The 25676-nt window shown below is 46.9% G+C and overlaps 1 protein-coding gene across 2 annotated transcripts in view; it reads right to left on the bottom strand.

The window, feature by feature from the left end:
* The window catches only part of BIRC3 (baculoviral IAP repeat containing 3), a 50659-nt gene that overhangs the window by 9627 nt on the left and 15356 nt on the right, over positions 1-25676 (bottom strand). Inside the window, exons 1-4 of one of the 2 annotated variants that reach the window (XM_007520727.3) lie at positions 8554-8800; positions 1896-4942; positions 1692-1791; positions 471-549 (exon numbers count right to left, since the gene is read on the bottom strand). In XM_007520727.3, the coding sequence (XP_007520789.1) occupies positions 471-549; positions 1692-1791; positions 1896-2745 (1029 nt within the window). In that variant the 5' untranslated portion in view covers positions 2746-4942; positions 8554-8800. Of the gene's footprint in view, positions 1-470; positions 550-1691; positions 1792-1895; positions 4943-8553; positions 8801-25676 lie in introns of those variants that run through there. The other variant, XM_060179731.1, reaches the window with a different exon arrangement.

The following is a 25676-nucleotide window of genomic DNA, read 5'->3' as shown; positions in this document are numbered from 1 at the left end:
ACTACAGTCCCCCCAAGGTTGTAGACATGGGCCAACCATCATCTCTACATTTACACATCATCTCTACGTTTATACATAATTGCCCCTTTTTTCCCCTGATCCAATCCTCTCCTCCCCTCCAGCCACTCATGACATCATAACTACCTCCATATGCCCCTCTCCTTTTCCTCCCCTCTCTCTGGGTGCTGATGGAGCTGGAGTGCAGAGTCCTCTTACCTTCCTCCTATCACTTCTCCCCCGCTGGGAGTATGGATCAAGGTTGTTTTGGGGGAGCAGAAGGTAGGAGTTCTGGCTTCTGTAATTGCTTCTCTGCTGAGCATGGGCATTGGCAGGTTGATCCATACCCCCAGCCTGTTTCTAAATTAGAGTCTCTTTGCATAACCATTATGCTATATACTCCTGCCAGAAATAGCTGTTTTTAACCAAAGATGTAAAGTAAAAACAAACAAACAAACAAAAACCATCCTGACCTGTTCAAGAAGATGAGGGTAATTGGCTTGAACCCGACTGATAAAGTCTTGTCCTTTAACTCGTATCAAGAACTCACACCTGCAATGCAAACGAAGTGAAGTGGGGGCTCTTTCTGTGCAGCCCTTTGTGGACACTAGCACTCCCCAGGAAAGGCACAAAGGGGCACACCTGACTTCACACAGCCCGTGGCCAGTGGAACTGCAGGCAGAGGCACAGTGCTGTGCCGCTACTCTGCCAGGACCGGTGTGATGTGCTCAAGGCAGTCAGTCTGTCCCTGCTCAGATCTCCCAACTGTGCAGTTAGCCCAAGGTTCCTAAAAACACTCTGAACAACAAGAACAGGACCTAGGAGACAGGCAGGAAGCTCTCTAATCAGCGACACCATTCATACAGAAGTTCTGTATATTCACAAATTCAGAACAGGGCTGGTGAGATAGCTCTCCTGGGAGGGGTTGGGCAGTGAGGCACCTGGTTGAGCTCACACATTACCACGCACAAGGACCTAGATTCACCTGCAGGTGGCAAGCTTCACGAACAGTGAGGCAGGTCTACAAGTGTCTCTTTCTTTTTCCTTCTATTTCCTCACCCTCTCAATTTCTCTGTCCTATCAAATAAGAAAGGAAAAAGTGGCCGCTGGGAGAGGTAGATTCATAACGGCAGTTTCAAGCCCCAGAAATAACCCTGGTGGCAATAAAAATTTTGCTTTTTAAAAAAGGGGGTGAGGGGGTTGGGCAGTAGCACAGCAGGTTAAGCACACATGCTGCAAAGCACAAGGACCGGAGTAAGGATCCTGGTTCGAGCCCTCGGCTCCCCACCTGCAGGGGAGTCACTTCACAGGTGGTGAAGCAGGTCTGCAGATGTCTATCTTTCTCTCCCCCCTCTGTCTTCCCCTCCTCTCTCCATTTCTCTCTGTCCTATCCAAGGACGACATCATCAACAACAATAACTACATCAAAACAACCAGGGCAACAAAAGGGAAAATAAATAATAAAAAAAAATTTTTTTAATACATGCATACATGTTCACATTCACACGTGCATACAGTTGGTGGTCTGTGGTTTTAAACATTCACTGGGGTAATCCCCCCAATAAAGGGAGGAGAAAGCATTCACTGGGGGCCTTTGGGTCTGTTCCCTGTGGCTACGCAGGTGGGGGCAGAGCTGCTGTATAACCCAGGTCCTGCTTCACACACAGCTACAAAGAGAACTTCAAAACCATTACCTTGGGAACCACTTGGCATGTTCCACCCACGGGTCATCTCCAGGCTCCCAGCACCTGAGTCCACCATCACAGCAGAAGCATTTGACGTCATCACTGTGACCTGAAATCAGTTGTGGAACAAAGCTCAGTAATGTGCATCATCTGCATGCCAAAGGGGGTGAAGCCAGGCAGAGGATCTCAGTCAGTCAGTCGTCAGTCTCTTACCCACGTAGTAGAAGCCTGCGCTTGCCAGCTGCTGAGGATGAACTGGTACGTTGGCCGGCCAGCTGAGGAAGGTCCTCAGGCGAGCCGAGTGTGTCTGCATGCTCAGGTTGGAAACGGTGTACGGTGATGCGTCTTGAATGTGGCTTTCTAAAAACGGACAGCTGGGGAAATGTCTCAGGTGTTCTGACATGGCATCGTCCTTTGGCTCCCAGTTGCTCAATTTGACACCACAGGCAAAGCAGGCCACTCTGTCTCCAGGCCCTATGTAGTAAAAGCCCGCCTTGGCCAGGTCTGCCGGGGACAGAAAGGTCAGAGGCCACATCTGGAAAGTGAGTAGCCGGGCCTTCTCAGTGCTCATTGCGCCATGGTGGAAACTTGTCCTCTGGGCAGAAAAGTCTTGGTTTGAGCTGGTGTTCACAGGGTTTGATAACAGGCTCAAACATGAACTGCTGAAATGGCCACTATTTCCCACATTTGGAAGTAATGAGTGTGTGGAATGAGATACTGAAGAAGAAGCGGGCAGAGAGGAGGCTCCCCAAATGGTTGATGAATTGAGGTTCTGAACGAAGCTGCAGCTGGGGTACAACCTCTTATGCTTTTCAACAGGGCTGTCTCCTGGTTTCCAGTTATCCAGCATCAGGCCACAGCAGAAGCATTTGACCTTGTCCTTCACGCCAGTGTAGTAGAAGCCAGCGCGAGCAAGGCTCCTTTCCGACACAGGGGTGCCGGCGGGGAAAGCTGAATACGTAGACATGCGGTACAGCTCACACGAAAGGTCATACTTCAACTCGAACGTGTTGGCGCTTCTCATTAAATTCGATAAGAACTCACTATTTTCCACTATGTTCATAATGAGGCGGATGGGGAGAGAAAGGGACTAGTCTGTCTCTGGGGAGGTAGTTTTGTGCACAGCCTTTGGTTCTGCTACTTTTAACTTGAGGGTCAACACCTAGAATAGGAAGTCACCATTCTTGTTTGCTAGCTTTTTCACTGCTGTTGTTTCAGCATGGAGATAGAGTCTAAGGGACAATTCTGCACAACGAGACCTCTGCATGACCTTCACACATACAATGCAAACATGAGGCTACACAGCACCCACTGGCAAAATCAAAACCTTTCTGAGAAGTATGTCGTGCCTTACGCCCTCAAGATGCCATGTTTAATGTCAATCTCCAGGCCACCAGGAGGCTCCAAGGCCACTAGGCCAGCCTGAAAATGAAGCATCTCACTCAAACATTTAGTTTGGTTTTGTGGGAGAAAGCAAATTCTAAAAAAAATATTTGAACTACATTTGCTTGGTTTTTCTGAAATTGTGAAATTTGGTGACCAGAAACAAAGCCAAAGGCCTACCTCAAAAGAGGAAAACTCTGCACTTCCACATTTCACTATCTCTAAGATGCATGTCTTAACTCTTCTGTTCTCAAGCGGTGACTCAAAATAACTGCATGTCACATTTTAATTAGCAGCATTTGTATTTCTGAGAGGTATATAAAAAAAAAAAAAAGGTCTGTCTTGTAACTGGATGCCATCTCATAGTCAGTGAAATACAGTGTATCTTTGACTTTCCAATTGAGTATTTTTCCCTAACTTGGCACTAAGTTGTTTGACCTGAGGCCCTGGTTTCAAGATTCATGAAATACCACTTCCCACAGATGTCAAGACCTGCTGGCTTGGTCATGATGATACCATCTGATCTTAGCAAGTTAAATATTTTATTCCAAATAAATTATCAGAGATGAGTGTATTTGCTCAAAACTGGTCTTTTAGACTCAGCTTCATGATAATCAAGAACCAACATGGCATCTATTGATAGTGGATGCAGACATCAAAATTCCGGTTCCTGGATCTATAGGCTGAGATGGATAAAGGTTCCTGGATCTACAGACTGAGATGGATAAAGGTTCCTGGATCTATAGGCTGAGATGGATAAAGGTTCCTGGATCTATAGGCTGAGATGGATAAAGGAAGTTTACAAATTTGACTGGGGTCAGAAATTGCCCTACAGATAACACACCTCGACACAGAATGGACACTGACAAACAATAGCAATAATAATGCTCCTTGTCACGAGTCATGAATGACAATAGATTCTGCATCAAGCACACCAGTCCTGGTGGTTTCCTAGCTGTGCTGCAGAAGCCTGTTTTTTCTGGGTCCCTCAGCTGTTGGGGCTCCCTAATACCCCGACACTTATTTCTAGGTGGCAGGAGAAATAGGGCTGCGCCATTTGTTTCAGAGGTAAGCGAGTGTGTCTGTGATTCACTGGTCGGTAATTTTACACATTGCTATAAAAACCATCATGGTGCTCACTACCGTCTGTGTAAAGATGTCCTTTCTGGGTTAAGTCTGGTCATTTACTAAAACATAACTATCCAGCGATTGTTCTTAGACTCTTAAGCTTCCTCAGAGTCTGTAAGAGCCCATCTGAACAAACTAACTTTTAGATTTTAAAAATATCGAGTGTCATGACTGGTCAAATAATTTCTTCACCAATTAGCATGTTTATCTTCCCACGTCTCTAAATTTGCTACACTTATTAAATAATTCTATCTTTATCATTTGTTTGTCATTATAGAAGCCTCTTAACATGTCAAAGCTCTCACCTGCATGTTTCTCTAACTTAGCAGGGGGGTGCAAATGGACGCTCTGTTCCAGATAACTATCATTCATTTTTTCAATCTTCAGCCAACACAGGTACTTCTGTTCTAGCAGCAAGAGAGAGGTGGCCAACTGTAAAAGACACCTCAGCAACCTGCCCCAGCTGCAGTCAGTTTTCCATATCCCAATTCACGTATCAAATTCAAAGTCAAATTCATTACAGATACACCTTGCATGACTTGATCATAGTTTCAAAACCAACATTTTTTTAGATACCAAAAAACCTCTAATTTGCTACTTCATTTGTTTATGCATGCACAAAACTACCTCCCGGAGAGTAGACTAAGTCCCTTCTAAGGCTTTTAGGTCTCCATTCTGAGATGTTTTGATTTCTAAGGAGAAAAATGGAAAAATGGAGAAGTATGACAGTCCACCTCGTCTGTAAAAACCTGTTAAGAGAGGGGAGAAAAGACAGCTTTTATACTCAAATACTTCACAGATGTAATACAATGATCTTAAAATACATGCACTTTCTCTAAAACAGCACTCGTGAGTGTCTCTAGCACATGCCAGTCATGTACATAACTGCCCAGGGTTCTGAGGTAGCCAAGAATTTCCAACCCAAACCAGTGGGCTCAAACGGGTGACTGTCAAGATTTTACCTTGGGTTGGCACAGAAGCAGCTCATGTTTTATTTATTTTTTATGTGTGGTAAACATACACGAGATATATACACACACAGCCGTTGTCACTTTCCCATTGTTACCGTCTTATATAACTACAGCACAAAGCAGGGACAATAACACTGACACTGCTCTCTTGGCTCACCTACATGCCTTATTTGAATGTCACCAGTTTTCCAAAGAAGGCCTCTCTTGGAGCACAGTGTTTCTTAACCACTCTTTCGTTGTTGTTATTATTGTCTTTATTCATTTATTTATTGGGCAGAGACAGGCAGAAATTGAGAGGAAGGAGGAGAGACTGAGAGAGGGAGAGACACCTGCAGCCCTGCTTCTTGAAGCTTTCCCTCTGCAAGTAGGGACTGGGGGCTTGAACCCAGGTCCTTGCACACTGTGATGTGTGTGCTTAACCAGGTGCACCACCACTCGGCCCCTTGAACACAGTATTTCTAAGCATTTTGATTAATTGCCATCATTTTTTTTTTTATTGTCACCAAGGTTATTGCTGTGACTCCGTGCCTACGTGATGAATCCACTGCTCCTGGTGGCTTTACTTATAGAAACAGAAAAATCGAGACGGAGGGGGAGACAGAGGGAGAATGGGAGACACCTGCAGCACTGCTTCACTACTAGTAAGTTTGCTCCCGGCAGGTGGGGACCAGGGATTTGAATATGGGTCTTTGTGTATAGCACTGGCTGTACCCAGCCCCCAGCTGCTGTCATTTTTAAAAAGAAATTGTCCATAAAACAATCTAGATTCCAAGCTCCTCAATAAACAAAGAAACAAAACAGAAGCTGGGGAGATGGGTCAGTGGCAGGGCAAAGGGTTCGCATGTGTGAGGTCACAAGGTCCAGTGTTGATCACTAATACCACATATGCTGGACTTCTTCATTGATCAATAAATCTTTAAAAATGTATATCATGGAGCCAGGTGGTGGCAGACCCAGTTGAACGTACACGTTACTATGTGCAAAAGACCTGGATTCGAGCCTCTGATCCCACCTGCAGAGGAGGACACCTGATCAACAGTGAAGCAGGTCTGTGATGTCTCTCTTTTGCTCTACCTATCTCTTTTTCTGTCCTATCAGATAAAAAAAAAATACAAAGGGGGCTAGGTGGCGGTGCACCTGGTGGAGCACACATGTTACAATGTGCAAGGACCGGTCCCCACCTGCAGGGGGAAAGCTTTTAGAGTGCTGAAGCAGCATTGCTGGTGTCTCTCTGTCTATCACCCACTTCCCTCTCAGTTTCTGGCTGTCTCTATCCAATAAATAAATAAGGATAATAATTTTTTAAATAAAAAATACAAAAAAGGGGGGAACAGCTCACTTGGGCAGCATGCTACTTTACTGCGTGTGTGGCCCATTTTTGAATCCGGACTCCAGTGAGAAGAGGGAGGCTTTGGGTGTTGTGGTCTCTTGAGTCTCTTGGGCTCTCTTATTCTCTGTGTTTCTCTCTTTCTCCATCAAAGGGGGGGAGAAGGAGAGAAGGAAAGAAAGAGCCTACTTTTTTTTTTTCTTTTTACCAGATCACTGGCTTATGATGATGTGTGTGATGGTGTGTGTGTGTGTGTGTGTGTGTGTGTGTAGGGGGTGAACCTGGGAGTTTGGAGCCTCAGGCATGCGTCTCTTTTTGTGACCATTATGCTATCCACCCCCTACCCGGAGCCTACTTTCTAAAGCAGCTTTGGTGCAAAGGCCTGTGGAAATGCAGGCAGCGTATACAAGAAGTCCCCAAAAATATGCCAAGAAACCAGCACTCAGTCCACTGAAACTCCTGTCACCACTTCTGATGGGGAGACCGGGCGAGTGTGAGAACTCACTGAGGCGTCCGGGGCCTCTCACAACTCTCCCACACCTCAGGTGCCTTGCGGTGTTCCCCTGCCACTGCACAACATCTCATTTTCAGCAGATTGCCTCGGCTTCCATTTCTTAGTAAGAGAGTGGCATGCCAGCTCCCTTGTCCCGGCCCTGCCCGGGCTGCCCACGCACAGCCTCCCCCATCTCCGCAGGCCTTTCTCAGCCCCACCTTCACTGCCTCAGCACTCTCGGCTGTTCACTTCCTTCAGGGTAACAGGACTATTTCTTTCTGCCTCATTTTCCAAGAGGAAGCTCACCCCCGTTGCACCCCCCTCCTCCCGAAGCCAGCCTGCATCACTCTGTACAGTGCACCTGCACTGCCACCCCAGAGCACACGGAGCCACCCCGAAGTGAGATGGGCCACACAGAGCTGCTTAGCAGAAGCCAGGGTGGGTTCCCGGCAAGGCGGGAAAGGGGAAGCCTGTGCATCTGCCCTGGGTCCACTTCCTCTTAGACGCGACTTTATGGCTTCTAGCCCTGGCCTTCCTGTTTCTATCCCAGTTTCCTTCTCAGACACACCAGCCCCCTTTTTGGTGGAGAACTTCCTCTCTGGGGTCTCACTGGCCTTCCCCGCAGCTTGACAGGAATGTTCTCAGTCTGCCAGTGTTCTTGGAGCAGGTTCTACACCAGCGGGGGATGGCGCTGGGGGTGCAGGTGTTAGCGGTGGGCGCGGGGTTTCCTGACCATCACGCCCCACTAAGCAGGGTGTGCCTCAGTCAAGCAAATCTCCGGAGACTTTCCCACTGGAGAAAAGGTTGACGATTGATTTAGACTGAGACTGGAGCCTCAACAGCAGGCGCCAAGTCTGCAGGGGCCCGCAGTCCACCAGAGCCAGCCAGCGGTCTGAATGACCTACACCCCAGGGACAAGCAGGCCTCTGGCCACCTAGAACCATAACGGGTGAAGGGCCTTGTGCCGGCTGCACCTCCAGGTCCTGGCTGAGTCCTTGCGGGGCCCAGGCTCTGCTCCAGGCTTGCCCAGTGGGTTCCTGGGCACAGAGGTGCGGGGCTACCTCTCAGCAACCAGACTAAACCCAACGTCCAAGCTCCTGGGGTCCGCGGGCTCACTCCACTCAACAAGAGAGCGCACCCACTGATCCTCCGCAAAGCCCCCACAAGCCGAGTCCGATGGGTGCCCCAGCCTCCCGGGGACACCCGACCCTCAGATAGCAGCAGACTGAGGCTCTTCACTGCAGGACAAGTTGGAGGTAGCATTCGCCCTGCTTGAGGCCCTGCTCACCGACGCCCGCTGGCAGGTGCCTGCTGGAATGCAGCATCTCACAAGCACTCACATGCACAGACACCGATGCACTACAGATGCACTGTAGTACGTGCACTCACATGCACCGGTTCGAATGCAGTTGCACACTCGTTCACATGCACAAGCACGAATGCATTGTTACACAAGCACTCACGCAAATGCACTGTTGCACACGCGCTCACATGCACCGGGGAGTGCAGTATTTCCTAATCACTCAATGTCCCGAGGCCTCGTCTCGCACACATGCCCCACCCCCTCACCTGCTGCGCCGAGGCGGACGCGCGCCCGCGGGCGGTGCGGCGGCTCCTCTCCGGGCAGCTCTCGAGGCCCGGCTGCACCGCGGGCTGGAGGCTCCGCCACCTTTTAAGCTCCTGCACGCTCGCGCCGCCCCGCGCCACCCCGCTCCGCCCTCCCGGGTGCTTTCCTGGCGGCTGGGGGAACTCCGCGCCCGCCCCCGCGCCCGCCCCCGCGGGGATTTCCGAGCCCGCCAGGCTGCACCCGCCGCGCCGCTCTGCAGGAAGGTCCGGCCGCCGCGAGCAGGCCCGGGGGGGAGGACGGGGCAGGAAGGGCCACGGGAAGCCTCCCCCTGCTGGGAAAAACACAATGAGAATAAAATGTAAAGTAAAATGGCGCAGACTTCGAGGGCTTTTCCTGATCTCTAAAGGAGATAAGCGCTGGAATGCAGACGCCAAAGGGCCATACAAATCTCCAGGATTCTTCAGTTATTTTTTTTAGTGCTTTGGAGATTGAACTACTAAGTGTGAAGTGCCCTATAATACGCTTTTTTATTTTATTTTTTTAACTAGGGCGGCGTAGACTCTGAAATCAGGCCTGCTTTGTCTCCGAGGAGGCTGGCTTTGTTGCCTTGTCGTTAGCAGTCCCTGTGCTGTGCTGGCGGGAAACTGAGGCAGCCTTACCTGGCGACGTGCAGCGCCTAACGGATGGAGGTCACAGCAGAGGTCACCTGCCTGTCCTGTCAAACACACGCAGGACCCAAAGGCAGCGGCCTCCACATTCTTCTGAACCCCATCATCCTGGAGAAGCAAGCCCAATGCCCACCCCACTCACGGCAGCTGCTGGCCTAGCTGCCTGTCTTCCCAGTTACGACTTGCTTCCCAGGACCCTGCGTGTTTTGTCAATAGAAGCAATCCCGTCAAAACCATTAGGTTACCCGTGGAGAATTCCCTATGCTTTTGAGCCAGCTTAATTCAAAGCTTCCTCCGTCACTTTCAGCTCGCCCTTGAGAACACTAAAAAACATTTGTATGACCCTTAAGACACTTTTGATCACATACCCACCAAAAGAATTTTGGAAGAAAAAAATGCATTCCTCTGCACATTCTAAACATTAAAGCACAGGCGCTATCAGGGCTATGCAAATGTAAGCAGGTACTTTGGACTGAAACTAAGCGAACTCTCTAAACCTGTTCAGTGGACTACAGATACCACTGCCACGTGATAATGTGTAATCATAAGTTATGCCAGGGTCACTCTGACACACTTACATGTTGTAATGCCTAAGCTTATGCAGTGCTGGCAGTCCTGGTTTTGATGTGGCACTGTTTACCACACTGCAGAATGACAGCACAGCAATCCTATCTACACCCTCTACAGGTGCAGTCCTTCTCCCTGGATTATTCAGTACTTGATCAAACATCATCACTCACCAACCATATCTTCATCCTCAGACTAATAACTCTCTGGGAATCATGTGCTCATCCGACATATAAACAAAACTGAGTATCTGGAAAGCACTTAGAGCTGCACCACTGTTACATCCATATTTTTGTTTTCTGTTTTGTTTTGTTTTTGCCTCCAGGGTTATTGTAGGGACTCGGTGCCTGCACTATGAATTCACTGCTCCTGGAGGCCATCTTTCCCCTTTTGTTGCCCTTGTTGTCCATAGTTGTTGTTAATATAATTGTTGTCGTTGTTGTTGGATAGGACAGAGAGAAACGGAAAGAGGAGGGAAAGACAGAGGGGGAGAGAAAGACAAACACCTGCAGACCTGCCTCACCACCTGTGAAGCGACTCCCCTGCAGGTGGGGAGCCAGGGGCTCGAACCAGGATCCTTACGCCAGTCCTTGAGCTTTGCACCACGCACGCTTAACTTGCTGCTCTACTGCCCAGCACCCCCATATTTTGGTTTTATGATCACCCATCATCTGTGGAATTCTGACCAGCAACTCGGCCTCAGAAGCCTAGCAGAACAGACCCTCCTTTCCTTTCCTCTCCCCCTCTCTCCTCTTCTTTCCTCTTCTTCTTTCTTTTCTTTCTCTCTTTCTACCAGGATTATCGCTGGAGCTCAGTGCCAGCATCAGCAATCTACCACTCCTGTGCCCGTTTTTTCTCTTTTTTTCTTTCTACTTTTATTAGATGGGACAGAGAAAAAGTGAAAGGGAGTGGTCTGGGAGGTGGGGCAGTGGATAAAGCACTGGACTCTCAAGCTTGAGGTCCCTAGTTCAATCCCCAGCAGCACATGTACCAGAATGATATCTGGTTCTTTCTCTCTCCCATCATTCTTCATGAATAAATGAATGAATAAAAAAATATTTTTTTAAGAAAGTGAAAGGGAATGAATGGGGAGATAGAGAGAGAACGACACACCTGCTTCATCATCCATAAGGCATCCCCCTACAGGTGGGGAGCGGGGGGTTGATGATATGTGCACTTAGCCAAGTACACCACCAGCTGGCCCCTTTTCCTCTCTTTTAAAAAAATTTTCCCCCTTTTGTTGCCCTTATTGTCGTTGTTGTTATTATTGTTGCCATTGTTGTTGGACAGGACAGAGAGAAATGAAGAGGGGAAGACAGAGAGGGGGAGAGAAAGACAGACATCTGCAGACCTGCTTCACCGCCTGTGAAGCGAATCCCCTGCAGGTGGGGAGCCGGGGGCTCAAACCGGGATCCTTATGCCGGTCCTTGTGCTTCACGCCATGTGTGCTTAACCCGCTGCACTACTGCCCACCCCCTTATTACTTCTTTTGAAGATCTGAGAAAGAGAAGGCAGATTGAACCTGGAGCCTCAGGCATACAAGTCCTGTGTTCTATCTGCTGAGCTAGTCCCCTAGTGAGTATTACTTTTTCTTTCTTTTTTTTTTTAAAGTTTACTTGAGCAGAAATCAGTTTAAATACGGCATCACCACACCAAAAATGGTCAGGGCTCAAACCGGGATCCTAATGCTGGTCCTTGTGCTTTGTGCACTTAACCTGCTGTGCCACCGCCTGGCTCCCCTTCTTTTCCTTTCTTTCTAAGAACTTATTTTGGGGAGTCGGGCTGTAGCGCAGCGGGTTAAGCGCAGGTGGCACAAAGCACAAGGACCGGTGTAAGGATCCCGGTTCGAACCCCGGCTCCCCACCTACAGGGGAGTCGCTTCACAGGCGGTGAAGCAGGTCTGCAGGTGTCTGTCTTTCTCTCCTCCTCTCTGTCTTCCCCTCCTCTCTCCATTTCTCTCTGTCCTATCCAACAACGACAACAACAATAATAACTACAACAATAAAACAGCAAGGGCAACAAAAGGGAATAAATAAATAAAATAAATATTTTTTAAAAAGAACTTATTTTATTTATCTTATTTTTTTGAGAGAGATGCAGAGAGAGAGAGAGAGAGAGAGAGAAACACCAGAGCACTGCTCAGCTCTGGCTTATGGTGGTGCGGGGGATTGAACCTGGGATTTAGGAGCCTCAGGCATGACAGTCTGTTTGTATAACCATTATGCTGTCTCCTCCACCCTCTTTATAAGAATTGTTAATGCTTTATTTTTCTTATATTTGACAGGATATAGAGAAATCAAGCTGGCCCTACCTACAAGTGTCTCTCTTTCTCTCTCCCTCTCTAACTCCCTTCCCTCTCACTTCCTCTGTGTCCTTTGCAATAAAATGGGAAAAATAGCCACCAGGAGCAGTGGCTGCATAGTGCCGGCACCAAACCCCAGAAAAAAACCTGGAGGCAAAAGAGACAAAGAGAGAGACATCAAGCAGGAAGGAGTAAATAGGGAGAAAGAGAGACACCTGCACACTTGCAGATGGAGACCAGGGGCTTGAACCCAGGTCCTTGTGCATACCAGCATGTGTATACTACTGGGTATGACACTGGCCATCCCCTCACTTAATTTTTTTTTTGGTGTTTGTTTATTTTGTTGTGTTTTGTTTTCTGACTCTAGGTTTATCTTTGGGGTTTGGTGCCAGCATTATGAATCCACTGCTCCTGATGGCCATTTAAATTTTTTTTTATTATCTTTATTTATTGAATAGATCCAGCCAGAAACTGAGAGGGAAGGGGGAGATAGAAAGGGAGAGAGACAGAGAGACACCTGCAGCCCTGCTTTACCACTTGTGAAGCTTTCCCCTGCAGGTGAGGGCTGGGGGCTTGAACTGGGGTTCTTGCACACTGTAACATGTGTGCTCAACCAGGTGCACCACTACCCAGCCCCCTATTTTTTCTATTTTATTTGATAGGACAGAGAGAAATTGAGAAAGGAGGGAGAGACGGAGAGGGAGAGAGAAAGATGGACACACCTGCAGACCTGCTTCACCATTTATGAAGCACTCCCCATGCAGGTGAGGAGCCGGGGCTCAAACCCAGATCCTTGCACAGGCCCTTGCACTTAAAACTATGTGCACTTCGCAAAGCACAAGGACCGGCATAAGGATCCCGGTTCGAACCCCCGGCTCCCCACCTGCAGGGGAGTCGCTTCACAGGCGGTGAAGCAGGTCTGCAGGTGTCTATCTTTCTCTCCCCCTCTCTGTCTTCCCCTCCTCTCTCCGTTTCTCTCTGTCCTATCCAACAACGACAACAACAACAATAATAACTACAACAATAAAACAATAAGGGCAACAAAAGGGAATAAATAAAATATTTTTAAAAAAAAGAAACTATTTTTTAAAAAAAAACAACTATGTGCACTTAACCCAGAGTACTACTGCCAGGCCCCCTTCGTTCCACTTTCTGTACTTAACTGTAGGCTTTGGGGAAACTGACCCCAGCCTCTGTGTTCTAGCTATCTGTGCGGCTGTATCCTCATACATTTGACTGTCCCAGTGCCTGGGGCACTCCCTGGCCAGAAGCTGGGCTCTGCATCACCTCACCTAGGCTATGGATCCCGACCTCGAACTCTGACCCAGTTCATAGTGCTCTCATAGTGCAGAGGCCACTGTGAATCCTCCCCATCTCTCCTACCCACCTTCACTCACATGCTACAGTCAAATACTCTGCTAAAATAATTAGCATGGAGACCACTAGGTGGAGTGGCTTTTTTTTTTTTTTTTTTTGCCTTCAGTGTTATTGCTGGGGCTTGGTGCCTGCATTACAAATCCACTGCTCCTGGAGGCCATTTTTTCTATTTTGTTGTTATTGTTGTTGTTGTTAGATAGGACAGACAGAAATGGAGAGGGGAAGGAAAGACAGAGAAGGAGAAAGATAGACACCTGCAGACCTGCTTCACCGCTTGTGGTGGGGTGCGGGGAGATTGGAATCGGGATCCTTAGGCTGGTCCTTGAGCTTTGCACTATGTGCGCTTAACCCTCTGTGCTACCACCTGGCCCCTGGAGTGGCTTTAATGCCATAATCGCCAATGTCATCAACCAAAACCCCTGTTGGCAAACACTTCAGGAAATCCAGTGACAGTCACCTAACTAGTCTTTCCGGAATTGGGCATCCTCTGAAGCCATAGCCAATCACATGATGCCTTTACTTCACTTCCTGCCCTTCTCTGCACAAGTCCTGCCTCTTCTTCCAGACAGCACAAGAATCCTGACCATTTTTGGTGTGGTGATGCCGTATTTAAACTGATTTCTGCTCAAGTAAACTTTAAAAAAAAAAAGAAAGAAAAAGTAATACTCACTAGGGGACTAGCTCAGCAGATAGAACACAGGACTTGTATGCCTGAGGCTCCAGGTTCAATCTGCCTTCTCTTTCTCAGATCTTCAAAAGAAGTAATAAGGGGGTGGGCAGTAGTGCAGCGGGTTAAGCACACATGGCGTGAAGCACAAGGACCGGCATAAGGATCCCGGTTTGAGCCCCCGGCTCCCCACCTGCAGGGGATTCGCTTCATAGGCGGTGAAGCAGGTCTGCAGATGTCTTTCTCTCCCCCTCTCTTGTCTTCCCCTCCTCTCTCCATTTCTCTCTATCCTATCCAACAACAACAATAACTACAACAATAAAACAACAAGGGCAACAAAAGGGAATAAATAAATAAATATAAAAAAAATAGAGAAGTAATCAGTTAACAGCAGCAGATAATCAAATTCTGTTGAAGCCAGGTACACAGGAGTCAGTGAGAGCTCATCGGCATGGCACACAGTTAGCACATGTACAGCCCAGGCTCAAAGCTGGGCGCCACACGTGAGATGCCGTGGCACTAGGGGCCGACCTGGTGCTGTGGTGACTCTTCTATCTTTCCCCAGAGCACTGCTTAGCTCTGGCTTATGGTGGTGCAGGGAATTGAACCTGGGCCTTTGGAACCTCAGGCATGAGAGTCTCTTTGCATAACCATGAAGGTATCTACCCCTGCCCACCTCCACCCCTATCCCAGCTTTCTAGCTCAGGAGTAGGGAACTTTTTTTTTCTCCTGCCAAGGGCCATCCAGGTATTTATAGCATCATATCCTGTTCAAACAAGATTATCTATTTAAAAATTAACACTACCATCCAGGAAGTGATACAGTGGTTAGAACTTTGAACTTAAAAGCATGAAGTCTTGACTTCAATTACCAGCTTCATATAACTCAGAGTGATACTCTGATTCACACCCCCTCTCTCCTATGTAAATAAATATGTAAAACATATTTTTAAATTAGCACTTAGGGGTGCTGGGTGGGTGATGCACCTGTTTAAGTCTATACATTACAGTGTGCAAAGATGCAGGTTCAAGCCCCCAGTTCCCACCTGCAGCGGGAAAGCTTCACAAATGGTAAAGCAGTGCTGCAGGTGTCTGTCTCTCTCCGTCTCTCCCCCTTCCCTCCTCTTGATCTCTCTGTGTCTGTATCCAAAATTAAATTTAAAAGATTTATGAAAAAAGAGGAGGCCAGAGCAACAAAAGGGAATAAATAAATAAATAAATATTTTAAAAAGAAAAAGAAAAAAGAGGAGGCCAGGTAATGGTGCACCTGGCTAAGTGCACATAGTTCTATGAGGTCGGGCCACACAAGGATTTGGGTTCAAGCCCCACCCCCACCTGCAATGGGAGCACTTCATGAAAGGTGAAGCAGGTCTGCAGGTGTCTTTCTCTCTCCCTAACTCCCCCTCCCCTTCTCAATTTCTCTGTCTTATCCATTAAAATAGAAGAAAAGAAAAAAAGATGGGAAAAATAGCCACCAGAAGCCGTGGATGGGTATTGCCGGCACCAAGCCCCTGCAATGACCACACTGGGCCTGGCCATTCCTCACCCCTGGTTTAGTTGAAAGGGGCAAAAAAAATTTTTTAAAAGGGAGGAGAGTGTGAGGAGGGGGTAAGGAGGGGATGAGGACTCAGGAGCAGGAAAGTTGCACATGCACAACGCTCTGGCTCCAGAAAAAGAAAGTCAGTGCTGCAAGTTTTTATTACCCAAAGAGGGTAATCAGAGTTAGCAAATTAAAACAAAGAACACTTAACTTTAAACAACTAACATTTTCTTGATTCGTTTAAGTTCATTCTATTATCCACTGCTTGTCTGAAATTCAAGTTGAATTGGTCTCTGTGTTATCTATGACAACCGGATATTAGAGTCTTTCGTCTTCTGGAAGTGACATGGGTCATTCCCTATTGTCAAGGAGGTTTTTACACCCTGGCACTAGCTACACCCCAAGATGGCTGAGGCCTGAGCCCATCTTTTCTAAGCAGAGAGCACTGTGAACGGGAGGGGAGATGCAGCGCAGGCCTGGCAGCCAGCACAGCTCGTTTCCAACCAGTGGGTGTTAGTGTGGAAACTCAGGGTCAGGCTGCTCACACCCTCTGCAGGATCTGCTTCCTATCTGTCCACTGGTAAACACAGAGAACACAACACCTGCTGTGTGGGTGTCACAGACACTGCCAGAGCTCAGCCCGGACCTTCACCCCAGACACCAAACCTGGGGTCCCAAAGCTCAGGTGCCTTAGTGTGTCTGCAGCCAACACACCACACCCACAACCTCCACCAGGGTCTCCTGGGGGCTGAGGGGCCTGAGACGTCTAGCAGTATCTGCCTTTGCCAACACGCTCCCAGGCTGACCCAAGTGGGTCTTTGCTCAGACTCCAGCTGCCCTAACCTGCTCCAGGCTTTCCTGAATAGGACAGTCCTCACTGGATGGACACGGGGATAGGCACTGCAACTCTAAGCAGAACAATCTCTGTCTTGGTTCACGATGAAAGATCAATACAACGGCGAACACTTGTGATGTGCTTGGAAAAAATGACTGTCATACAGAACACAATTAGTCTGGCTCTCATTTCAAGGGGCCAGTGTTCTCTGGGACGGAGACATCCCATAGTTTGAAGATGGCTAATCAGTACAGCAGTGCTGGGAACAAAGCCTCTCCTATCTACTTAGTGTCTTGTTTCTACCACAAATAAGTCACAAAGAGCACTGTGCCGAGTGCATCAGTGTCACACTGCAGCCCTTCACTGCAAACTGAGAAAAACAAAAATAAAGTGCAATCCACCCAGATCAGGGAGAGCACACAATGCTTGCCTGCCCCCCACCCCCAGGATAGAGGTAGGGTTAGGGTGTATTCAATGTCTAGACCATGGGCCATCACACAGGTTCTTTTTTTCAGTATTTATTTATTTATTCCTTTCTTGCCTTTTGTTTTTTTAATGTTTATTTATTTATTCCTTTTTGTTGCCTTTGTTTTTTAATATTTATTTATTCTGTTTTGTTGCCCTAGTTGCTTTATTGTTGTAGTTACTGTTGTTATTGATGTCATCATTGTTGGATAGAACAGAGAGAAATGGAGAGAGGAGGGGAAGACAGAGAGGGGGAGAGAAAGACAGACACTTACAGACCTGCTTCACCGCCTGTGAAGGGCCTGCAGATGGGGAGCCGGGGGCTTGAACCGGGATCCTTATGCAGGTCCTTGCGCTTTGCGCCACCTGCACTTAACCCGCTGCATTATGGCCTGACTCCCATCACACAGCTTCTTAAGTGTTTTTGCCAGTCCACAAAGCAGGGAAAAGATCCTGGTCTGTCCAAGATGGCCTCTAGGGGGCAGGAGAGCTCACAGGTAGAGGACTGCTAAGTGTGAAGATCTGGACTTGAGCCCTAGCCACACAGAAGCACTTGGCATAGCATTAGGCGAAGGTTCACCAACAGTATTAGTTTATGGCATCTCCCTTTCTCTCTCTCCCTCTCTCTATCTCTCTCTAAGATTTTATTTATGTATTAATGAAAAAGATAGGAGGAGAGAGAGAAGGAACCAGACATCACTCTGGTACGTGTGCTGCCGGGGATTGAACTTGGGACTTCCTGCTGGAGAGTCCAATGCTTTATCCACTGCACCACCTCCCGGACTACTCTCTGTATCTATCTGAAATTTTAAAAGGAAAATCAAAGTACTACTGGGATCACTGGAATTGAATAAATGTGAGACTCCAGTCAGAGAAAACAAAATTTATTTGCAGTGCTCTATAGAATTTTATGCAATTATTGACAAGAACTATCTGACTTTATGTTTATTTGTTTATTTGTTATTTATGTTTATTTGTTTTTTCCAGAGCACCGTTCAGCTCTGCCCTCTGGCTTATGTGGAGGACTAAACCTGGGAATTTGGAGCCTTAGACACAAGTCTTTTTGATTAACATTATACTATCTTCCCTGCCCTTAGCCTGTTTTCGAACTTAGAAAATAACAGGGGCGGTCTAGCACTAGCGCAGCGGGCTAAGCACACATGGCGCAAGGAACTGAGGAAGGATCCCGGTTGGAGCCCCGGCTCCCCACATGGGGGAGGGTCGCTTCACAGGTGGTGAAGCAGGTCTGCAGGTGTCTGTCTTTCTCTCCCCCTCTCTGTCTTCCCCTCCTCTCTCCATTTCTCTCTGTCTTATCTAGCAACAACGAGAACAGTAATAACCACAACAACGATAAAACAACAAGGGCAACAAAAAGGGGGGAAAAATAGCCTCCAGGAGCAGTGAATTCATGGTGCAGGCACTGAGCCCCAGCAATAACCCTGGAGGCAAAAAAAAGAAAGAGAGAGAGAGAGAGAAAGAAAGAGAAAATAACAGAATAGGACCTTAAAAAGGAAAAAAATATGTAAATTTTTAGATAAAGACCTATGAAGTGCAAAGCATTTGCTTCTACAAATTCAAAACACAAAATATGGACTCAGAATGCTTCTATGTCACTGTTTGTCAGCAAGGAAAGTTTGAAGGGGCCATGTGGTGGCAGACTGGGTTAAGCACACATAGTACAAAGCGCAAGGACCCGTGCACGGACCCAGGCTCAAGCCCCCGACTCCCCACCTGCAGGGGGGATGCTTCACAAGTGGTGAAGCAGGTCTGCAGGGGTCTCTCTTCCTCTCTATCTCCCTTTCCTCTCTCAATTTTTCTCTGTCCTATCCTATAAAAAACAAATTGGCTGTCAGGAGTAGTGGATTCATAGTGCTGGCACTGAGCCCTAGGAATAACCCTGGAGGCAAAAGAAGAAGGAGAAGGAGGAGAAGGAGAAGGAGAAGAAGAAATAGAAAAAGAAGATAAAAAGCAAAGTTTGAAAACAGTTCTCAGCTGATATGATCTGGAGTGCTCCCACGTTGACCCTTATCCCCGATAGGCAGCTTTTAGTACAGTGGTCTAGCAAACATCACACCCTTCCAGGTAGTGAAACAGATTAGTTATGGGACTTTCAAGTAGTCAGGTAGCAAACTCATGCTGTCAAATGAATCGGCCATGAACAGCCCCGAGGATATGCTTGCACAGCACTTCTTCATTTACCTTGCTGGTAAATCGGATCTCTTATAAGGGGGAAGGAAGGACAAGAATCACCCCTCGTTGTAACCAACGTGAAGGAGAGCCTCAGGGGCTGGACGGTAGCACGGCAGGTTAAGCGCACATGGTGCAAAGCGCAAGGACCGGCTTAAGGATCCCGGTTCAAGCCCCCGGCTCCCCACCTGCAGGAAGGGTGTCACTTCAAGGGTGGTGAAGCATGTCTGCAGGTGTCTTTCTCTCCCCTTCTCTCGGTTTCTCTCTGTCTTATCCAATAACAACGACAATAGAACTACAATAATAAAACAACAAGAGTAACAAAAGGGAATAAATATTTAAAAATAAAAGAGAAATATCTGTGATTGTGGTCCAGAGATGGTGCAGTGGATAAAGCGTTGGATTCTCAGCCATGAGGTCCCAAGTTCAATCCCCGGCAGAACGTGTACCAGAGTGATGTTTGGTTCTTTTTCTCTCTCCTCCTATCATTCTCATGAATAAATAAATAAAATCTTTTTTAAAGAAAGAAAGAAAGAAAGAAAGAAAGAAAGAAAGAAAGAAAGAAAGAAAGAAAGAAATGTCTGTGATTGATGGGGCCAGTGTCTGTATTATTCCCATACAGGCCATGGTTACAGGCAGCCAGTTGCAGGGAGGGGGCCCGCTCCTCCCAGGGGACTATAACACACCTCCAACAGGTGGCTTCAAGCTAATGGAGGTCTCACTACAGTGGTCAGGAAAGAGAATGCTTCTCTGTCATCCTTGGAAATGCAAGCTTCAGAAAGACCAAAGACTCGGGCACCCAGTAACGTGTAGCTATTGGACCCACTCATTCAACAGATGCTGGAACACGACTCAGTCCTTGCTGATCTGTATCAGATACGTTGTTTTTTTTCCTGCTTGTTTTTCTTTTCTTTTCTTTTTTTTTTTTATTACCAGAGCACTGCTCACCTTTTTTTAAAAAAAATTTTTTATATTTATCTATTCCCTTTTGTTGCCCTTGTTTTATTGTTATTGCTGTAGATGTCAGTGTTGGATAGGACAGAGAGAAATGGAGAGAGGAGGGGAAGACAGAGAGGGGGAGAGAAAGACAGACACCTGCAGACCTGCTTCATCAGCGATGCCCCTGCAGGTGGGGAGCCGGGGGCTTGAACTGGGATCCTCTCGCCGGTCCTTGTGCTTTGCACTACGCGCGTGCTTAACCTGCTGCGCTACCACCCGACTCCCCTCAGTTCTGGTTTATGGTGGTGCAGGGGATTGAACCTGGCACTTTGGAGCCTCAGGCATGAGAGTCACTTTGCATAAGCATTATGCTATCTACCTCTGCCCTTCCTTGCTTGTTTTTTATTTCTTTATAAGCTAAATAATGAGAGACAGACAGACACAGACACCCAGCACCACTCCACCACCATGCAGGTGCACCATGCACCATGCACCATGCATGTGGTTGTACGGGGCTCTGTGCACATGTCATACTGGTCTCACTACTAGGTGAGCCATCCCCTGAGTAGAAAAAAGCTAGAAGGAGTTCCAGCTTATTTTGTAATAGAAAGAAATGAAGTTGTGTTTTATGACTCAGTGTATCTAGAATGTTATCCCTTCAACATGTAATCAATATAAAGCTTTTTTATATTGTTCTCATATACACAGAGCACATCTTGATTCAGATGCTGTATTTATGTCAAAAGATTTGGACTGAATTAGATGTCAAAAATTCACAGCTGGAAAAATGGATTCATGTAGCCCAGGAGGCAGTGCAGCGGATAAGGTGTTTGACTCTCAAGCATGAGGTCCTGGGCTTAATTCCCAGTATCACATTCACCAGAGTGAGGCTCTGGTTTGCTCGCTCTCAAATCAACAAATAAATACTAAGTGTTCTGGGAGGTGGCACAGGGAAGCACAGTGAATAAAGCCTTGGACTCTCAAGCATGAGGTCCCAAAGTTGACCCCAGGTAGCACATGCGTCATAGTGATGTCTGGATCTTGCTCTCTCGTTCTTTCTCTCTCTTTCATTAATCAATATGAAGCATCTTTAAAATAAACAAATATTTTAAAAGGAAAAGTAAATTTGCATACCAAGTTGTCTGATTATTTACACATTTTCAAGTAAGTAAGTAAACTGAATGTGAGAATTTATTTCCTTTATTTATTTATTTTTTTTCTGCCTCCAGGGTTATCGCTGGGGCTCGGTGTCCGCGCTATGAATCCACTGCTCCTGGAGGCTTTTTTTTTTTTTTTCTCTTTCCCATTTTATACAATAGGACAGAGAGAAACTGAGAGAGGATGGGAAGACAGAGAGGGAGAAAGACACCTTTAGACCTGCTTCACTACTTATGAAGCATCGCCCCTGTAGGTGGGGAGCCAGGGCTTGAACCGGGATCCTTGTGCTTAGCACTATGTGCACTTAACCAGGTGTGGCACCACCTGGCCCCTTTTCCTTTTATTATTTGCAGCTGCACTAACAAAACCTGGCTGTTATTTTTTGTTGTTGTTGTTGGTTTTTTTTTTCAGAGAACTAGTGTGACTTAAGCAAAAGCACAGCAAGCAGCTGGTTTCTGAGCGGGCAGGGCCCAAGCCAAGCACAGGGCTATGAGGGGCCTGGGGGTGCTCTCTGGCTGTGACTGGGTGTCCAGTGGTTAGCAGTACGCTGCAATCTTTAGAAACATACAAGAAAGCGAGTAAATTGGCTTTTCTTGCATTCTTAAATACTTTATTTATTAACACAAGATAGGAAGATCAAGAGAACCAGGGCATCACTCTGACACATGGAATCAAACTCAGTCCCGTCTTACTCGCTGTGCCACCTCCTGGGCCCATTTCCTGAATGTTTAATGCAGCTAATCAGCACTGATACACAAACCAAACAACCTGAAAAACATGTCCCGGTGCACAGAACTCTGGTGGTGAGAAGTGTATTATCTTACAATTTTATAAATCAATATTAAATCAATAATGAAAAATAAGGGGGAGTCGGGTGGTAGCGCAGCGGGTTGGGCACAGGCAGCGCAGGGCACAAGGACCGGCGGAGGGATCCTGGTTTGAGCCCCCCCACCCCCGTTCCCCACCTGTGGGGGGTCGCTTCACAAGCAGTGGAGAGGGTCTGCAGGTGTCTATCTTTCTCTCCCCCTCTGTCTTCTCTTCCTCTCTCCGTTTCTTTCTGTCCTATCTAACAATAACGACAACAATAACTACACAATAAAAAAAGAAACAGCAAGGGCAACAAAAGGGAATAAATAAATAAATATTTTAAAAAATAACAAAAAATATAAAAAAAAGAAGGAAAAAAAGAGAGAAGGGGGAAGAAAGAAAGACATGTTCCAGTATTGCATCTTTTGGAGAACCAAGCATGTCAGACTGAGTTCACACTGCACAGCTAACAATTACTTTACTGATGGCCATATGATGTGTTATAGTTTTTAATTTTTCTCACAAATGTCATTCAATAAAATAAAGACTGATGACTGGCATCCTGGAAAGGATGCACCATGACAGCCAAAAGCTAGGTCAGTGAATGGGGCCAGGCAGTGGTGCACCTGATGGGGCAGGTCTGCAGGTATCTCTCTTTCTCTCTCCCTCCATCTCCACAATCTCCTCAATTTCTCTCAGTCCTACTAAATACAAAGAAAAGAAAGAAATCGAAATTTTTTAAAAAGAGGAGGGAAGGAAGGAAGGAAGGGGGAGATGGAGGGAGGAGGAATGGGTGGAGAGACGGACGGATGGATGGATGGAGTACAGAGAAATGGCTGCCAGGAAGGGTGGGTTCATGATACAGACATGGAGCCCAGTGATATCCTTGGTGGCCACTAAAAAATAAATAAATAAAGTCCTCAAAGGTTAATTAACTCATCAACCTGTGATGATTCAGTTTTAGCTTAGAATTCAAGAAGAGTGACACAAACTGAAAACAACTCCAGGTTGGTCAGAGGGTGCACATTTACGGTTATAAGATGAGTGAGTTCTGAGAACCTAATGCACAGTGTGGTAACTGTATTAACAATACTGACATGTCTATGGAACAGAAGGTGATTTTTTTTCTTTTTTTTTTTAAGCTGACAGCAACCAGTTTTCCCACGTGGTTTCCAATCAGAAGTTTCTAAGAGGACAGCTGGTTTCTGAGAGGACAGAGTCCAAGCCAACCACAGGGCTATGAGGGGAGCTATGCAATGCCCTGATCCCACTTTCTAGCCCTTTTTTCTACTCTGACACCATTCTCTCAGACAATATTCTTTTTTTTTTTTTTTTTCACCTCCAGGGTTATTGCTGGGGCTCGGTGCCTGCACTATGAATCCACTGCTCCTGGAGGCCATTTTTCCCATGTTGTTGCTGTCATTATTATTGTTGCTGTTGTTGGTGGTGTTGGATAGGACAGAGAGAAATGGAGAGAGGAGGAGAAGACAGAGGGGGGAGAGAAAGATAGACACCTGCTGCAGACCTGCTTCACCAACTGTGAAGCAACCCTCCTGAAGGTGGGGAGCTGAGGGCTTGAACTGGGATCCTTACACTGGTTCTTGCTCTTTGCGCCATGTGTGTTTAACTCACTGTACTACTGCCCGACCCCCTCAGACAATATTCTTACACAACTTAGGCTATCTATCAAACTCAAACAAAACTACCATAGGTGTGTGGCCCCAGGAACATGCCTAAAATGAACTTCCTAGCTTTCTTCTACCTTAAGACTGGGGAATCTCATCTACATTAATCCTACTTTTTTGGTTCCTCTTCATTAACCATTTTGTTTCAACTTAGGTCACGCCACCTTCCAGACACCAAGTTACAGATGCTACTATGACTCCATCCTGACTTCTCTGGGCAGACAACCTCACCAGCGTGCCCTGGATCCTCACACCTCCAGAGATAGAAACAGGCTGGGGGTATGGATCAACCTGCCAACGCCCATGTTCAGCAGAGAAGCAATGACAGAAGCCAGAACCCCTACCTTCTGCACCTCAAAAACAATGTTGATTCAGTGGCCTGGCAGTAGCACAGCAGGTTAAGCGCACATGGTGTGAAGTGTAAGGACCAGCATAAGGATCCCAGTTCGAGCCCCCGGCTCCCCACCTGCAGGGGAGTCGCTTCACAGGCGGTGAAGCAGGCCTGCAGGTGTCTGTCTTTCTCTCTTTCTCTCTCTTCACCTCCTCTCACGATTTCTCTCTGTCCTATCCAACAACGATAGCAATAACAATAATAACAACAACAATGATAAACAATAAGGGCAACAAAAGGGGAAAAAATAGCCTGCAGGAGCAGTGGATTTGTAGTGCAGGCACCAGTGATAACCCTGGAGGCAAAAACAAAACAAAAAACAAAAAAAAACACCTTGATCCATACTCCCAGTGGGGGAGAATGATATGATAGGAGGGAGATAAGAGGGCTCTGAACTCCAGCTCCATCGGCACCCAGAGAGAGAGAGAGGAGGAAAAGGAGAGGGACATATGGAGGTAGGAATGTTGTCGTGAGTGGCTTGGAGAGGAAGAGAGGATTGGATCAGGGAAAAAGGGGGCAACTATGTGTAAATGTGGGTGATGGCTGGCCTGTGTCCACAATCTGGGGGGACTGTGGTCACTTGCAATGGGGAGGCTGAAGATTCAGAACTCTGGTGGTGGGAATGGTATAGATTTAAACCCCTGTTGACATGTAACTTTGTAAAATTAAAAAAATAATAATATAAAGTAATCCAGGATTGGAATGAATAGTAAAGCAAACCTCTGTGCGTCTTCACCACTCAGTCGACAAGCAGCGGTGAGCAACACAAGATAATTAAATTCAATGTCTTTCTTCTGTTAACAGCTACATCAGCTGGTGCCGATTCACGGCATTTCTATGTGTATATGAAACCATTTTCACAAGTGCACTCATACTTTCCATGAGTCTGATTCAGAAACCTGAGCGCCAACATTGTCAATAGGTACCATATGGTGGAGCAGAAACAGCAAGGGAAACTTCAAGCTCTAGTTGCAGAATTGCTATACACTCAGCATGTTCATACAGCCACTGAAGTACCTCCATTCATGGTATTAACTTGTAGTGTCCGGAGATGAGCTCTGGGCACATGTGTGAAACTGCCGAGCAATCTCTTGGGCCCAATGGCACCCCATTTTCATCTGAAGAGAGAAGGAGAGTGGAGGGAGCCATACGTCCATTGGTCGATCAGTCAGTTGCTCTACCACCTGTGGATCTCTTATGTGGTGCCCCATGCCAGGGTCTCACACGTGGTAAGGTGTGTCTTAGCTTCAGAGGTAAACTTTTATTCACACTTATTTTGGAATAGTATTTCTAAAAAATGGACTTATCTAAAAAATGAGGGAGGCCAGAGCACTGCTCTGCTCTGACATGTTGGTGACTGGGATCAAACTCAGGGGCCTCAAGCATGCAACTCCTCTGCTCTAGCATGCTTAGTTATTTACCCTGACTAGTAATGCTGTTATGATTAAAATGATAACTGCTGCCATTTAACCACCAGGTATCAGTTATGTATGTGCATGGAGCATTCAAATATTCAGGACACAATGTTACACTGGTGC

This window comes from Erinaceus europaeus, chromosome 20 (assembly GCF_950295315.1).
Source record: "Erinaceus europaeus chromosome 20, mEriEur2.1, whole genome shotgun sequence".
NCBI classification, from domain to species: domain Eukaryota; kingdom Metazoa; phylum Chordata; class Mammalia; order Eulipotyphla; family Erinaceidae; genus Erinaceus; species Erinaceus europaeus.
This window is presented reverse-complemented; position numbering and strand designations above follow the sequence as displayed.